Source organism: Eleutherodactylus coqui, chromosome 3 (genome assembly GCF_035609145.1).
Source record: "Eleutherodactylus coqui strain aEleCoq1 chromosome 3, aEleCoq1.hap1, whole genome shotgun sequence".
Taxonomy (NCBI): domain Eukaryota; kingdom Metazoa; phylum Chordata; class Amphibia; order Anura; family Eleutherodactylidae; genus Eleutherodactylus; species Eleutherodactylus coqui.
Window position 1 is genome coordinate 204666709 of NC_089839.1, and position 17993 is coordinate 204684701.

At 44.8% G+C, this 17993-nt stretch overlaps 2 protein-coding genes across 2 annotated transcripts in view; both read right to left on the reverse strand.

Moving 5' to 3' along the window:
• Positions 1 to 17993, reverse strand: part of LOC136621367 (natural cytotoxicity triggering receptor 3-like) — a 61867-nt gene that overhangs the window by 24499 nt on the left and 19375 nt on the right. The window lies entirely within an intron of this gene.
• Positions 1388 to 10294, reverse strand: LOC136619948 (natural cytotoxicity triggering receptor 3-like). Its single transcript, XM_066594664.1, has 3 exons — positions 10185 to 10294; positions 9152 to 9508; positions 1388 to 4181 (listed from the first exon to the last, which is right to left on the reverse strand). The coding sequence occupies exons 1-3, from the start codon at positions 10231 to 10233 to the stop codon at positions 3985 to 3987; spliced, it is 603 nt and encodes a 200-aa protein (XP_066450761.1). The 5' UTR covers positions 10234 to 10294; the 3' UTR covers positions 1388 to 3984.

Consider the following 17993-nt stretch of genomic DNA (forward strand, 5'->3'; position numbering starts at 1 on the left):
TCAGCGCTAACAGTGATTACCAGCAGGGAGCTGCGGCATCCCAGCTGGTAAGCGCTTCAGTGGTGAGCGGCCGTCGGCACGCCGTGGGCCACATAAAATGAGACAGCGGGCCAGATTCGGCCTGCAGGTCTTGTGTTTGACACATGTGTTATATGGTGTCTTATACTCCAGTCACCTTTAGAACTGCTTTTACATTGTGTCTTCTTTGGCAGTAACATTCACAGCTGCCCTCACAAATCTGCTGTAACATTACAGTATGTGTTAAGGCCCATTTACATGCATAGATAATCTTTCAAATGATTGAAAGTTTTAGCAACCTATTTGTATAAAGTGTTAATGGACACTAATGTCCATTAACACTTTATCATCTTCATTTGCATGTAAATGGTGCTCCAGGAGCTTTTTTGCAGAGCTCAGTGTGTGATTAGTCACACGCTGGGCTAAGCACACAGCTGCATTGTTCTTGTCAGGGCTGCCAGCAGAATACAATGTTATCTCTGTCTCACGTGGAAAACACAGCATGCGGTTTGTTGAGTTCACCTTAAAATCATTCACACAAAAAGTGCACAATGCCCGCATTTACATGTAACATTTATTGTTCATTTGCGGACGTTTGAACGAATTTTGAGCGATATTAATTGCGTGTAAATGGGTCTTTATACTCGGATCACACTTAGAACTGTTAGTGGTTGTTGGAAAGCATTTGTGATCAGACTCCAGCCTACAATCTTTTAACTGCTCTGTATGTGCAGCCTGAGCCCCACAGTGCATTGTCCTTTGGTGAGACGAGAGCAGAGGGTATATGAGCGCAGCTCTGGGTGTGTCTGGTGTTATATAAGGGAAAAAGAACGCAAGCCACAAAATGTTTGACACATTAAAAAAAAATTATATGAACACAGCAACAAGCACAGTACATACAAAATGCTGCTCCACCCTTCACAAGGGACGAGTGCCCGTCTCTCTTGAAAATGAATTGGACCCAAGTATCTGCCCCTTACACTTAAAGGGGATGTGTCATTGGAGAAAAGTTTTTTCTTAACCCCTTAGTGACTAAGCCTGTTTGCGCCTTAATGACCAGACCAAATTTTGCAAATCTGACATGTGTCACTTTAACATAGAATATTTCCATAAAGGTCTTGCATACCCTAGTGATTCTGACATTGTTTTTTCTCCACATGTTGTACTTCATTTAGGCAGAAAAAATAGACCGATAGAATTTGTGTATATTTATTAAAAGCGACAAAATTGGGAAAATTTTGAAAAAATCGTCATTTTTTCACATTTTCAACTGCAATATCTCAAATATGTGTAAACATAATATATAAATTTTTGATAAGATATATACTTCTATCTGTTCACTTTATTTTGGGCGCACATTGGAAAAACTTTTTTTTATTTTTTTAACCATTTTTAGGAGACGTATAAATTTAACATTAATTATTAACATTTTGAGGAACATTTTATTTTCCTACACCAAGCCAAGATTGTAAAGGCTCATGGGTGTCAAATGATAGATACCCCCACAAACGACCCCATTTTAAAAACTGCACCCTTAATGTATTCACTGAAGGGGGTCTGGAGTATTTTTACTCCACCATTCAGGAATTAATGCAATTTAGACGAGAAAAAAGAAAATTTCATATTTTTGCAAACATGTAATTTTAAACACAGGATTTTTTTCTATAGTGCACATGAAAATGAGGATTTGCACCCAAAAATGGATACCCCCATTTGTCCTGTGTTTAGAAAAATACCCATTGTGACCCTAATCTTCTGTCTGTGTGCACAGCGGGGCCCAAACCGAAAGGAGCAGGCGGGGGTTTTCAGAACAGACATTTTGCTTGAAGGCGTTTTAGGCCCCATTGCCCACTTGTAGAGCCCTTGAGCGGCCAAAACGATAGAGAACCCCCACAAATGACCCCATTTTGGAAACTAGACCCCTTAACGAATTAATCTAAGTGTGTATGGCATATTTTGACCTCACAGTTTTTAAATGAATATAAGCAAAGCAGAAGTAAAAAAATTACGATTTTTTTTTTTTTAGCAATTATGTCATTTTAAAAATAGGGTTTTTTTGTACAGCACACTTATGAATGAAGACTTTTACCCCAAAATGGATCCCCCTGTTTGTCCCGTGTTCAGAGACATACCCATTGTGGCCCTAATCTTCTGTCTGTATGCACAACGGAGCCCAAACCGAAAAAAGCAGCTGGTGGTTTTCAGAACAGACATTTTGCTTGAAAGTGATTTAGACCCCATTCCCTACTTGTAGAGCCCTTGAGCGGCCAAAACGATATAGAACCCCCACAAATGACCCCATTTTGAAAACTAGACCCCTTAACGCATTCATCTAGGAGTGTACTGCGTATTTTGACCCCACAGTTTTTGAATGAATCGAAGCAAAGCCCAAGAAAAAAAATACGATTTTTGTTTTTTTGGCAACGGTTTCATTTTAAAAATAGGGTTTTTTGTACAGCATACATAGGAATAAACACTTTCACCCCAAAATGGATACCCCTGTTTGTCCCGTGTTCAGAGACATACCCATTGTGGCCCTAATCTTCTGTCTGGATGCACAATGGGGCCCAAACTGAACGGCACATCAAACTTTAACTGTCTTTTAATTTTTATGTGATCGCCATTATCCATGGATAATGGTAATCACATGACCAAGGAACACTCACCGCAGCCCCCCGTGACTTCTCCAAGCTCTCGGCTACCTATAGTAGCCAGGAGCAAGGAGATTTTAAATTTCGCCTTGCCCTCCCCAGCTTCTGTGCGCGTGTCAGCCATCTTGGCGACGGGTGCATGCGCCAAAGCTGGGGAGAGGTCCACGGATAAGGATCCTGTTGGGGGACATCACCAGTGGCCTTAATTTAGTAATTTCACCTTCCCTCATGGATCGGATCTGTGACGGGAGGTGAAACTTTTTTTTATTTTTACGTGATTGCCGTTATTCATTGGATAACGTCGATCACGTGACTGGGAACCGCATACTGTGGCCCCCCATGAAATCTCCAGGCTCTTGGCTACATTTTGTAGCTAGGTGCAGGGAGATTTTAAATTACCCTGGCAATCTGCAGGTTTTGCGCCTGCGTCCGCCATTTTGGTGACGGACGCGTGCACAGAAGCTGGGGTACGGTCTGCGGATAAATCCGGGGCCCTTAGCTACCTAATTTCATCTCTCCTCATGGACATGATCCATGAGGGGAGATGAAACAAACTTTTTTTCTTTTTTTTAACTCTTTTTTAAAACTTTTTTTAAACTTCTACATGATCGCTGTTATCTATTGGAAAGCAGCAATCATGTGACTGGGAACCGCATACAGCAGCTCCCGGTGACAGCTCCCTGCTCTAGGCTACTCATACTAGCCGACCCTCTGCGCATGGGCGTGACATAACATTGATACGTCACAGTGTATATACTCTCTATAGTCGATATATGATGATGTCATAACATATGCACTAGTGATAATATGGCACAACGTCATAGTGTTCACTGTATAGATGATATAACATCATAGTGTATATGATCTATAGATGATATATCATGACTTCATAATGTATATGCCCTGTAGACTATATACCATGATGTACATCATTACTATGTGTTTGCTGTGTCAGGGTTATGAAAGCTCCCACCTCTGCCACTCTGCCCCTAGGTCATATCATCACTCAGGTCCCCAATATTGAAATCACAAGCCATTAATGCGCTGGAGGTTTGTGGCCCATATGTGCAGTACATCTGAGAGGGATAAATACTTTTTCACAGCACTGAATTAAAATGTATGAGTTGTGTTCTCCAATGGTTTATGTGATCTCAGACACTGGACTGATCCCCAGACCTGATCATCGGACAGTGATTGATTCGAACAACTCAATGGTTAATGATCCGAGTGTTCAGCATAGATCTTGTTACCTCCACCGTCAGGATGTAACTCCCATTGGAGCTGTCCACCATCCGTACTGCTGACTCCGTTATCACTAGGACAGTGACTGAGTCAGGACAGCAGGACTACCGCATGCACCGCGAGGAGAGCCGGAGTGCTGATTGAAGTGATTTAAGATAGTAGGACGAAATCTGAATGTGCAAAAGGAAGCAATGAGTCCTGTCAGGACAATCAGGAGAAATCCAGCCACCTTCACCAGGATGCAGATGCTAAAAGTCTTCTGAGAGTCATCTGAGAAAAGAAGGTCAAGACAAGGAATGAATGCAGTGATTGCACAGTATATTGGATCTGCACTGGTCATAACAGAGGTGTATTGCTCATACTGAACCCCTACTGGTCATACTGGAAGTGTATACTGATCATTACCAGAGGTGCACTGGTCATACTGAGCCTGTATTGGTTATACTAGTGTACTGAATATACTGTAAATGTACCAGTTACATGGGGGTGTACTGGTAATTTGGGGGTCCACCAGGTAATCGGGGTGCACTGGTTATATGGCGGAGAGTGGTTATACAGTGGTGCACAGTTTACAATGAGATACACTGGTTGCACAGGGGTACACTAGCTATTTCTATAGATGAAATGCCTCACACTGGGACTGAATTGGACTAATGACTTGTGGTTAGAGAATTGATCATGTATGACCCCCCAATATATCCGCCCTATAATATGCTCCTTGATGCCTCTGATCCTTCTTTTTGTTCACACATGTTCAGTCACTGGGGTCCCATGAACTTGGCTTGTATCTGTCTTTCAAGAGATCAGTTATACACAGCAGCCATAACACCAGAGTAAGGCCCCCTGCACACAGGCGGATTTTTGCTGCGGACCCCGCACCGAAGATCTGCAGCAAATACTGTCCATAGCATGCTATGGAAAAACGCATTTGCTGCACACTTGCGGAAACCAATTGCGGTTTCAGCAAGCAGAAAAAAGAATCGCAGCATGCTCTATTTTTGTGCGGATGGCTTCTATTGAAGTCAATTGAAGCCGTTCAACTCATGGCCCATCTGCAATTAACATTGGTGACAGGTTGCGGATTGCGTGTCATCGACTAGTGACTGCGCGGGGGGAAAAATTTTTTTTAAAATCTATACTGCGCAGGTCCAACAGTGAGCTGCTGGATCCATCCACAGTACAGATGAAGAGAAAAAGAAAAAGAGACAGTTATGCGCGAACGCTCCGGCTCTGCCGTGTGCAGGCGGCCTAATGAGCACAAAGGTTTGGTACCGTGTTAGCCAGTAGAGCAAAAGTGATTGTTCCCAGGAAGAGAAACCACGTAATCTTGTAGATATGATACCTTTTAATGGTTAACAAAAATACATGATGTTACAGCGAGCTCCCGAACCAACGCAGGGTTCTTCTTGAGGCTTAAATGGAATAGATCTGAAGAAGCATGAATATTTATACACACTTATAACATGCATACTTATGACAAGGCACAGATATGGATGTGATTGGTTCGCACTTAAAAGGAATTCTGCAACAGCAAACAAACTTTTTTTGACTAGGCACTGATAGCGGAGTGAAAGTTTTATGGTCCCTAAATTACTGTTGGGGGGGAAAGGTCGTCAGGCTAGAAATGCTACTAGAGGTACACAAACATTTTAAACTAAACACTGATAAGGTAGTGAAAGTTTATGGTCCCTGAATTACTGTTGATGGGGGTCTTATCTGTGCAATAAATGTCTCACACTTCCCATTCACGCATAAATCCTGGGGAATAATTTAACCTAGTATTCAGCGTGTCAAAGGTTGTTATCAATTTATATTCCCAAATTCTTCTGTGGTTTTGTGACTTGAAACCACCTTTCAATATCAAAACTCTTATATCTCCTATGTCATGTCCACGGTTAGAGAAGTGCTCAGCCACAGGTAATTCTATTTTTCTGTGTTTAATCGTGTGGCGATGAGATCTCATCCTCGCTTTCAGTTTTTGTCCTGTTTCTCCAACATAAAGACCCCCAACAGGACATTTACTGCACATGATCAGGTACAGAACATCAGACGTGGAACATGTGAATGTCCCCGGGATCTTATAGTCCTGCTGTGTGTTGGGGATCCGTATCCTGTCCGCAGTCAGTATATGTGAGCAGGTCTTGCAGTTGCTTACATTACAGGGATAAGTTCCTTTTTGTGTGTCAGAGGGTAATGCACTCCTGATTATAAAGTTCCTCAAGTTAGGAGGTTGCCTGTAACACAGAAGGGAAGGGTCTGGATGCTGCCTTATTCAGAACAAGGAAAAGAAACTCCGGAGACTTCGACTCAGAGCAGGCCTCTACCCAAACACGGATCAGGAGCACCCCGAGTCTGGCAGGATGGAACAGAACCCCCAACGGGACAGGGACAAAGGTAAAATCAGCTGTGTTATCAATCTGTCATCTCACAAAACCAGTAATGTGGAGCTCAGTGTTCTTTCCAGGGGATTTTCATTCTGTCCCACTAAAACGCTTGACAAAACAGAACTTTGTAGTTACATGGAGGAATATTTCAGAAGACTAAGACTGAAAGAATTCTTTCATTATAAAGAGGACACAGGACTTTCAAGCACACAAACACAGGAGGGACTTGGGGCCAAAAAGAAGTCTGATTGGACGCCCCCTCCTGGCCACAATCCCACTTTGGACAAATACATAGACTTCTTTAGACATAAGGTGCAATCCACTATACTGGACAAGCATGGAAGGGAAACATTTAATATCAATATGCAGGAAAGAAGAGCCATCTATGCACTTAAGAGCAACAAGGAAATCACCATTATGCCTGCAGATAAGGGTGGTGCTATAGTCCTCATGAATACATCGGACTACAAGAAAGAAGCAGACAGACAGCTGACAGACACGAGATACTACACCAAACTGAATCAAGACCCGACTCAGAAATATGTGAGGAAATTGAGAAGGGTCATCAGAAGCTTGTCTGTGGGCTCCACAAAACTTCTGGACTTGATACCGGAGAACCCCAAGGATGGAACATTCTACATGCTTCCAAAACTACACAAAGCTGGCAACCCAGGGGGGTCGCCTCTGACGCAGTGCTACAACTCACAAGATTCATTCTTACATGCAATTATTTCTCCTTTGGCAAAGAGATATTCCTGCAACTCACCGGGACTGCCATGGGCAGTAAAATGGCACCGCAATATGCCAACCTTCCTATGGCAAGACTGGAGAGTGACTTTCTGGCCTCCTGCCCCAGCAAACCATTGGCCTACTTCCGCTACATTGATGACATCATGATCATCTGGACCCACACCCAACAAGAATTAATAAAATTCCATGAAAGATTCAATGCATTCCACCTCACCATAAACCTGACATTAAACTACTCGCATACAGAAATCAACTTTTTCGATACCACCATAAAGATTTTAAACAACTCAATACAGACATCCCTATACCGAAAACCGATTGATCGGCCCACATACCTCAGGTGGGACAGTCCTAAGTACATCAAAAAGTCCATCCTAAGTACATCAAAAAGTCCATCCTAAGTACATCAAAAAGTCCATTGTCTACAGCCAGGCCATTAGGTATAACCGGATCTGCTCCAACCCAACAGACAGAGAGGAACATTTGTACCATCTTAAAAGGACATTTATAAATCTGGGCTACCATCCCACCTCAATTGATGACCAAATCACCAGAGCCACCAGGATACCCAGGAATCAACTACTCCAATACACAGAGAAGGAAGGAAACAATCATGTATGTCTAGTAGTGACCTACAATCCGCAACTAGAGGTACCAAAGAAAACCCACCATACCCTACACAAGGATGACCGTCTGAAAACCATATTCCCAGACACTCCCCTTCTGTGTTACAGGCAACCTCCTAACTTGAGGAACTTTATAATCAGGAGTGCATTGCCCTCTGACACACAGAAAGGAACTTATCCCTGTAATGTAAGCAACTGCAAGACCTGCTCACATATACTGACTGCAGACAGGATACGGATCCCCAACACACAGCAGGGCTATAAGATCTCGGGGACATTCACATGTTCCACGTCCAATGTTGTGTACCTGATCCTGTGCAGTAAATGTCCTGTTGGGGGTCTTTATGTTGAAGAAACAGGGCAAAAACTGAAAGCGAGGATGAGATCTTATCACCACACGATTGAACACAGAAAAAGAGAATTACCTGTGGCTGAGCACTTCTCTAACCATGGACATGACATAGGAGATATGAGAGTCTTGATATTGAAAGGTGGTTTCAAGTCACAAAACCACAGAAGAATTTGGGAATATAAATTGATAACAACTTTTGACACGCTGGATACTGGGTTAAATTATTCCCCAGGATTTATGCGTGAATGGGAAGTGTGAGACATTTATTGCACAGATAAGACCCCCATCAACAGTAATTCAGGGACCATAAACTTTCACTCCCTTATCAGTGTTTAGTTTAAAATGTTTGTGTACCTCTTGTAGCATTTCTAGCCTGACGACCTTGCCCCCTCCCCCCTCCCCAACAGTAATTTAGGGACCATAAAACTTTCACTCTGTTATCAGTGCCTAGTCAAAAAAAGTTTGTTTGCTGTTGCAGAATTCCTTTTTAGTTCAAACCAATCACATCCATGTCTGTGCCTTGTCATAAGTATGTATGTTATAAGTGTGTATAAATATTCATGCTTCTTCAGATCTATTCCATTTAAGCCTGAAGAAGAACCCTGCGTTGATTCGCAAGCTTGCTATTACATCATGTATTTTTGTTAACCATTAAAAGATATCATATCTACAAGATTACGTGGTTTCTCTTGCTGGGAACAATCACATCAAGCGGCCTAAAGTCTTCATTGTCCTCTGTTATCTGGTCTCCTTGTGATTACATGCCCCCAGGAACAAGAGTGCAAACAGGGGCAGATCTCTGGGGTCTGTTCTTATAGGGCATTATCTTCCTGCCTGATCAGACCATTAACAGAAGAAACAAGCCAATCACATGCTCACTACTTGCTGATATCCCCTGTGGTCAGTTGTGATCTGTGGGGGAAACCTGACAGCAAGTATTTAATTTCCTACACTGCGTCCGCAGGGGAACTGATACATTACATAGCTCTCATTGAAAACACTGGGTTCTAATGTAGGGATGTGCCAAGTCCTCCAGAATCCCCTAATTGAGTTTATGGAAACTTTATAAACAGATAACAGATCGGGAAAGGCTGATACTATGTGATGAGGATTGTCGTCAGCACTTACCTGTCACATTCAGCAGAGTCCCGTTTCCATGTCCGGATATTTCTTTTCCATGTTGAAAAGTAACTTGACAGAAATATATCCCAGCGTGCGAGGAATCCACGTTGTGTATGGTGAGATGGGCGATTCTCTTACTGATGAATTCAGATGCGTCTGTCCTGGATATCCGGCCAAAGAAATCCTTATTATTATCGGACACTTCTGTCCCGGGCTTCACTTGATGTCTGTACCACTTGTAGGAGCCAATAGTCGTATCTTCAAATCCAGAGATGTTGTATGAACACTGTAAGGTGACATCGCTGCTTGGGGTGGCATGTACCTCAGGGACCTGAAACACCTTGATCTCCAGGGACAGGAATCCTAGCAGAACAGAAAAGATACCCTGTAAGACAAGAACTTGTCATGCAAAAGAATTAGATAATTCCCACCTGTCACATTGAGCAGGGTCCCGGCCCCATGTCCAGATATTTTACCGCCATGATGTAGAAAGGTGACTTCACAATAATAATAGCCAGTGTCTAAGAGAATCACGTTGTGTATGGTGATCTGAGCCGATCTGGTGTTGATGAAAAGGTCTGTATTTGCTCTGGAGGTCCGGCCGGTGAAATCGCTATTACTATCTGACACCTCTGGCTCATACCTCACTAGATGTCTGTACCACTTATAGGTACCGATAATGGCTTCTACTCCAGAGACGTTGTAGGTACACGGTAAGGTGGCATCGCTGTTTTGGGTGGCATGTAACTCAGGGACCTGAAACACCTGGATCTCTTGGGAGAGGAATCCTGACAGACAGACGGGGGAATTTCTCATCAGGGAACATTTTGATGACAGCTTATCATATGCATCTATATCCATATATAACACAACATTTTCATATATATCCACATGTAATATATATAGCACATATCCATATATATTATGTTACTGAACACAGCAACATATCACATTTGCTTCCAACCTGTCCATGGATGGTATGATTACTCATCATTAACACCCCTGTACCACACATGACCAAAGCCTGGACAGTCCTTACCTTGTAACGATCCCAAGATAAGGATGAATGCTGCCAGTCTCCTCATCATCTTACCATAAAGAATAGAGTGGAGATAAGTGGACGGAGGAGATGAAGGAGAAGACTGGCTGGTGGAGATGAAGGAGAAGAGTGGACGGTGGAGATGAAGGCGAAGAGTAGACGGTGGAGATGACTCTTTTTTAGCTGCTATAGAGAATTAGGAAACGGAACAAAGAAACCAGAAGAGACAAACCACGAAACAGAAGATGATCTGTAAGAATGATCTGAGTACCAAACCTACAGATCACCGCCCGCCCCACTGAGTCTACATCTTAGTCGTCCAAGTGCTCCTTTCCAGGACAAATCCAGATGTCCTACACACTGTCACTGTCCTCATGACTTCTGCTGACGGTGTTATCATTGGCTCAATAAGTCCACCATGACTCCTGGAGAGCTTGGGGCCGTGATCACAGCATTGATAGAGCCTGAATATAATCACTGATAAATCTTATTACCCCCTGACTGGAAGCTCCATCACAATCCTCACATGACCCCAGCTCTAGAGCGCAGTTAATATCTTACGCCTCCTCCTCATGTACCAATTACCGTTACTCAGTGCAAGCAGATTTCAGTGGAAGGTCCAACGGTGGAGTTCTCCTGGTTGTCCTGAAGGAAGTAGAGCTGGAGAGGATCTGCTACAGTGCAGGAGCCAAGTGCAGGTAGGGCTGTAGGAGGAAGCCCCACCAGGTGTGCGCAGGATCAACTCTGCTGGATGAGGATGCACGGTACAGAGTAAATACCATCCTACCACAAAAAAGATCGGAACGTCTCTGTTCTCTACAGTGAATGGACAGAAAATTCCCTGACCAAGGAGAGAGTGTATATCTGTATACAGAGAGCTCCGCCTAGTGGGGGCTGCAGGCAGCAAAACTTTATCATGTGACTCTCTAGCCATGCCAGGGATTAGCCACACCATTCCAGATAGTCCATTAGCCCCTTCACCCCCTAAACATCAGGAATAAGGGAGATATATTAGTACATGTACCTCGTGTTATGGAAATATCATATTCCATGAGATTTCACCAGTCTGCTCCAAATTGGTTATAATGAGAAGCTTCATGCATGATAATGTATTTGAGCTGACTCATGTTATCAGTCAGTCTCTAATACCCTTCTGATTTATTCCAAGGAATACAATCGCTTTTACGGACAAACGTTACATCACAAAATAGCAGTATACGAAAAGAGTTATTGTGCTCATACAAGGTTGGTTAATACAATAATATGGTAATTCACATGTTAGTAAAGTATCAAAAGTGAAAGAATTTGCAGAAGATATAATCTTATCTGTAAGGGAGCATCTTATCCAATCAGAATACACAACTGCTCTGTGAGAATTATGTGTAGGAGGCAGATACATGATTCTAACACATTGTGATGTTGTACACAAACATGTTTAGCCGTTTAACTGCTAGCTATTTCCTATGAAGGTGGATATAACAGTACATATATGTATATATATAAATAAAGAGAGAGAGATTGTAAACTCTTGTGTTCCTCCATTTTCTTATAGATTCTTATAGATTGTAAGATCTTGTGTCACCCATATTTCTTCATAGATTGTAAGTTCATACCCCCCTATTTTCTTCCAGATTGTAAGCTCTTGTGTCCGTCTATATCCTCATAGATTTTAAACTCTTGTGTCCCCCCTATTTCCTCGTAGATTGTAAGCTTATATCCCCTCTATTTCCTCATAGAGTGTAAGCTCATGCCCCCCTATTTCCTTTCAGATTGTAAGCGCTTGTGTCCCCCCCTATTTCCTCGTAGATTGTCAACTCTTGTAACCCCCTATTTTCTTATACAGTGTAAGCTCTTGCGTCCCCCTATTTGCTCATAGAGTGTAAGCTCTTGTGTCCCCCCCACTTCCTCATAGATTGTTAGCTTTTGTGAGCAAGGACCTCCCTCTTGTTTGTTAGTTTGTTCCTCTTTGACCTCTGATGTCTGTTTATGTTTCCTCTGATTTGTAAAGCGCTACGGAATATGTTGGTGCTATGTATAGATTATTATTGTGTCCTGCGGCTGCTGTTACCGGACATCTGGCTACAGATCACATTTATAAGCGTTCTTCCCCGGGTTCCCTGCAGGTAGGAGCCGCAGACCACCTGATATATTATGGAGGGATTATAATCTGGAGTGAAGTGATAGGACAGGACGTATGTCTCCAGTTCACACCTGTATCTTAGAGGCTGCCGGCACTCCAGATGGCAGTGCCATAGTGATCGCACTCCTTATAACAGTAAGATGTTGGCACTCTTATATGTTGTAGAGCTCTCTAAACTTTATTATCAGCAATCCACAGACAATGTGACGTCTCCTTCTGATGCTCCGATCTTCCTCTAAAGGCTCTCACCCACAGGCGTTTTATTCTCTCTTGCGCTACGAGAGCAAGTGTAAACACTCGCCTGGCAGCGAAAGAAAGATGCTGGGATATCGTCAGTGTTTACATTTGGGCCAGTGGCAGCAGCGCTAGCCCCATTGAAAACATAGGGAGAATATCACGGACTTCTGCCGCAGCTGTGACAGCTGTGGCAGGAGTTTCCTTCATCCCCGCGGACGTCCACCATGCTATCCCATTGCTTTCAATGGGATTGGCGCTGCTGTTGGCCCCATTGAAAGCAGTGGTTTGTGGCAACCCCCGCAGCATGATTTTCGGCGAAGGGCTTGAAATATAAGCCCTTCCCTGAAAATCATCATTAGGCCGCCTGCAGACAGCAGGGTCGGATCCGGCTGCGAGAATGCTCGCAGTGGGACCCGACTCGGGTGTCTGCAGAGAGCAGCGTGACACTCACCTACTCCCGCGGCCCCGGCTCTTTCATGTGCCGGCTGCCGGGCAGCTAGCGCATGCGCAGAGTGGAGACGGCGGCCGGTGAGTGACGTTTCTGTGCAGGGCAGAAATAGAAACAGATATAGAGCATGCCGCGATTTGTTTGCCGTGCGAGATTTCACGCGGCCAAATCACGGCCGTCTGCATAGGATTGCGTTTGTTAACGCAATCCTATGGCAGCTTCCAGGGGCGGAAATTCCGCGGGAAATCCCGCTGCGGAATTTCCACCCATCTGCAGGCGGCCTTACTGGTTAAAAAAACAAATAAAAAAGGTACTTACCTCTCAGACAAAAATCCCCGCCTCCTGAAAGGGCTGTGCTGATTGGCTGAGCGCTCAGCCAATTACAGCTAGTGCGGGGATGAAGGAAACTCCTGTCACAGCTGTGACAGCTGCGGCAGAAGTCCGTGATATTCTCCCTATGTTTACACTGGGGCTAGCGCTGCTGCCGCTGGCCCCATTGAAAACACTGGCGATATCTTGGCATCTTTCTTACATTTGCTCTCGCAGCATAAGAGAGAATAAAACGCCAGTGAGTGTGAGCCCTAACAGTCATACAACTTTGATTCTCCTCTCTGATTGGGCAAAGTTTTTGCTATGACATGACACTGTAGATATCCAGTAGAGCCCCGCCTTCTCTGACATCATCTGGTTCTGTGGGGAAGGCGTTTTCTCTATGGTATGACAGTGTACAGAGCCATCTCCTGATATCTGGAGGGCCCCAGTCTCCCGATGGGGCTTGTGCTGGCAGGAACATGTGTTCTGTTGGTGAGAAGTCTGCACATTCTGGAAAGACACGATCAGAAGAAAGAGCCATCATTAGTCTGCACCGATCACAATGTGGGGAGAACATCCCAAGACCGTTCTTGCACACGGTTATTACAAATCATTATCTCGATTTGAACCACTCAGAACTCCCGTTTAATGACAGTCATATACAGAAAATAGATATACATGGAAACAGAAACTCCAAAAGTTTTGTTGCGCAACATCAAAAATGTTTCCCCCTCAGAGGTGTCAGTGCGGCCCCCTTTGTCACTGGACACACATGGGGCCTGTAGTCAAGTTCCTGCCGTACACCTTGTAGCGGATCACCACTGACTGATGCAATGGCTCCTGGGATGCCGCGGATCATGGTGGATGGTAAGGGGGGCATGTAGACTCTAACACCCCTCAGAGACACAAATCACAAGGTGTAAGGTCCGGGGAATGTGGGGGCCAAGGAAAAAGTTCACTATCATCACCACCGCCACGGCTGATCCATCTGTGTGGTAGTCGCTGGTCACTTCTGACTTCATTGTGACAATGGGGAGGGGGTATCCTGTTGGGATTTCCTGTTCTGGCTGCGGCAGACGCCATATCTGTAGGACGTCCGGGATTGTTTCCTCATAGAAAAGACAGGGGCCGTGCACTCTCCTACAGGTTTACAGGTTATAGTGCAAAATACATTCACCTTGAGGGAGTCGCACATACGCTCCATACAGAGGTGTAACTTTAAGCTGCTGGATCCCAGTGCAAAGTCTGGAGCTGGGCCCCCAACTACAAAGCTTTATTGATAGTATTGGTTTACAATATGGGGAGGAGAGATTTTATGGGCCCCCTAGGGCTCTTGGGCCCAGGTGCGACCGCACCCTTTGCACCCCCTATAGTTACACCCATGGCTCCATATAGTCAGGTGGGTTTCCCCTCCCCCACACTCTGACATTACGTTTGTTGACAGAAAGGTGGAAGACGGCTTTATCACTAAAAACTCCATGAAACCGTCGCTTTCCATTAAATTGCACACTCCCGCAGAATGAATGTCGCCGCGCTTTGTCCTGTTTCAGGGCCGGTAAGTATTGCAATCAATAGGAATAACATTGCAAAATCTTCAACACGGTCGGCTGCGGAATGTCCAATTCTCTGCCTGCTGTCACGGTGGATTTCTGAGGACACGCTCTGGTGTTTCCACGCTTACTGGTGGTCGGACAGATGATTTTCACTTATAGATGCAACCTTTTCCCTTAAAGTTGCAGTACAAATTGTGCGCTCACTAGGTGGATCTTCACCAAAGTTTATTCAAAACGAGGCTGCACGTTAATAATAGAGGGGTAGACGTGAAAATCCTCCTAATGACAACTATCATGGAATAAAACTTTTTGGGCCTCATTTACTAAAGCTGTTCAACAGTAAGACGGTCCATGTCACCCACAGCAACCAATCACAGCACAGCATTCATTTTACCTCAGCAGCTGCAGAAATGAATGCTGCGCTGTGATTGGCTGCTGTGGGCAACAAGAACGTCTTACTGTCAGACAGTTTTGCTAAATGAAACATTTTGAGTTTCTGTTTCCATTGATATAAAATGTATGTATCTAAATGTCATTAAAGTTGAGTTATGAGGGTTCACATCGGGAAGATCATGTGTAATAACCCGGTATTTACCCCCAGATTGTGAAGGTCATGGGTCCTCAATAGAGATGAGCGAACACGTTCGGCTCCGCCCCTTTTTCGCCCGAACACCGAACTTTGCGAACACTTCAGTGTTCGGGCGAAAAAGTTCGGGGGCCGCCGTGGCAGCGCGGGGGGGTGCGGCGGGGAGTGGGGGGGAGAGGGAGAGAGAGAGGGCTCCCCCCTGTTCCCCGCTACTGCCGCCCACGCCGCCGCGCATCTCCCCGCCCCCCGGCGGCACCCGGACACTTACGCGCGAACACTGCAGTGTTCGGCAAAGCCGGTGTCCGGGTGCGGATGTGTCCGTAACGGACACGTTCGCTCATCCCTAGTCCTCAACTATAAGGCTTCATTGATAGCATTGGTTTGCAATATGGGGAAGAGAGACTTTATGGGCCCCTAGGGCCCCTGGGCCCGAAGCGATCACATCCTCTGCACCCCCTATACTTACTCCCCAGGATCAGATATAAAATACTTTCCCTCCAGAAACGATTCATAAAATATAAAAGGTAGAGAACCCAAATATATATACTTATTATATAGAAAGTCACCTGTAGCACCTCAGGGCCCCGGGGTGCGCTCCGTCTGCTACCTGGAAATTATAAAGTAAAATATGTTAGCGATAATAACATTATATCATGTGTCTGACTGTAATAACATTATATCATGTGTCTGACTATAATACTACCATTATATTACCTCTGATTATAATATTATATAATGTATCTGACTGTAATAACATTATATCATGTATCTGACTGTAATAACATTATACCACATATAACTTACTCTTCCACTGTAGACCTTGGGGCTGAAGAGCAGAAGCTATTGGCCATTGCCATGTACCCCCAAAATTTAGCAACCCCCCCCCAATCGTATATTATATAACGTCTGTGCTCCATCGGCTGCTCTCCCTATTACCCCGTTCTCTGTACGCAGCATTTATTATCCCTACAATAATCACCTTGTTTGGAGATTCTATAACATCCAAACACCAAGAGGATGACAACAACGAGTACAGCTTTCACGATGATGATGATATAGGGGGTCTCATATGGGGACGGTGACTGCAGCACATCTATAGAAGAGAGAATCAGTGGTCACCAGATGGAGCAGGACTGGACCCTCACTACACGGGTCACCTGCTGCTCCTCATCGTCTCTTATTATATCCTCCTGCAGGACTTCTCCTGCTCTGCACCGATTCTATGGAACTCACTGCCGCTGACCATCGGAAGGTCTCTATCACAAGTAGCTACCCGCAATGCATCACTCTACACTGTATATCCTTACTAGCTCAGATACTGGCTAGTGGCATGCAGCTTCCTGCACCTGTATATTATGTCACTTCTCCCATTCTATTAGACAGTGATCTCTTATAGTGAGCAGGGTCCTCTCCTGTAGAGTGTTAGCTCTTGTGGTCACTGGGGTCTTCATGGTCGACAAGAACAAGGTCCTTTCCTCTACTTGTTTTCTCCTGTAGAGTGTGAGCTCTTATGGTCAGTGTGTAAGCTCTAGTGGTCAGTGGGTCTTCTCTTTATTCCATAGAGTGTGAGAGTTAGTGCTTTATACTAATGCGTAGTATATATGTGTTTAGTCTCCTTCTCACTATGCTCCACTCTATTGGTCTAAAGGATACTGCTCTCTCCTGGTTCTCCTCCTACCTCTCTGACCGCTCTTTCAGTGTTTCCTTTGCTGGTTCTATCTCTGCTCCACTTCCTCCCGCTGTCGGGGTACCCCAGGGCTCGGTCCTTGGTCCCCTTCTTTTCTCTATCTATACTGCCCCAATTGGACAAACCATCCACAGATTCGGCCTCCAATACCATCTTTATGCTGACGACACCCAACTATACACCTCCTCTCGTGAGATCTCTGGACCATTCCTCCAAAATATCACCGACTGTCTGTCCGCTGTCTCTAACACTATGTCCTCCCTTTTTATCAAACTAAACCTCTCTAAAAATGACCTCCTTGTCTTTCCACCTTCTAACCGACCTCCCCTCAACATCTCCATTCCAGTGTCTGGCACCATCATAACCCCCCGACGGCATGCCCGATGCCTTGGGGTCACACTGGACTCTGACCTCTCCTTTGCCCCCCATATCCAATCTCTGGCCCAAACATGCCACATGCACCTCAGAAATATTGCTAAAATACGTCCGTTCCTTACCACGGACACGCTAAAGACGCTCGTGGTTGCGCTCATCCACTCCCGGCTTGACTACTGCAACTCGCTACTCATTGGCCTCCCCCGCACTAGACTCGCTCCGCTCCAATCCATACTAAATGCAGCAGCTAGACTCATTTTTCTATCCAGTCGTTATTCAGACGCCCCTGCATTATGCCAGTCACTGCATTGGCTGCCCATCCACTGCAGAACTAAATTTAAACTCCTCTACCTCACTCACAAAGCTCTGCATGGCGCTGCGCCACCATACATCGCCTCCCTACTGTCAGTACACCACCCTGCCCGCTCACTCCGATCGGCTAACACCCTCAGACTAAACACCCCTGTAATA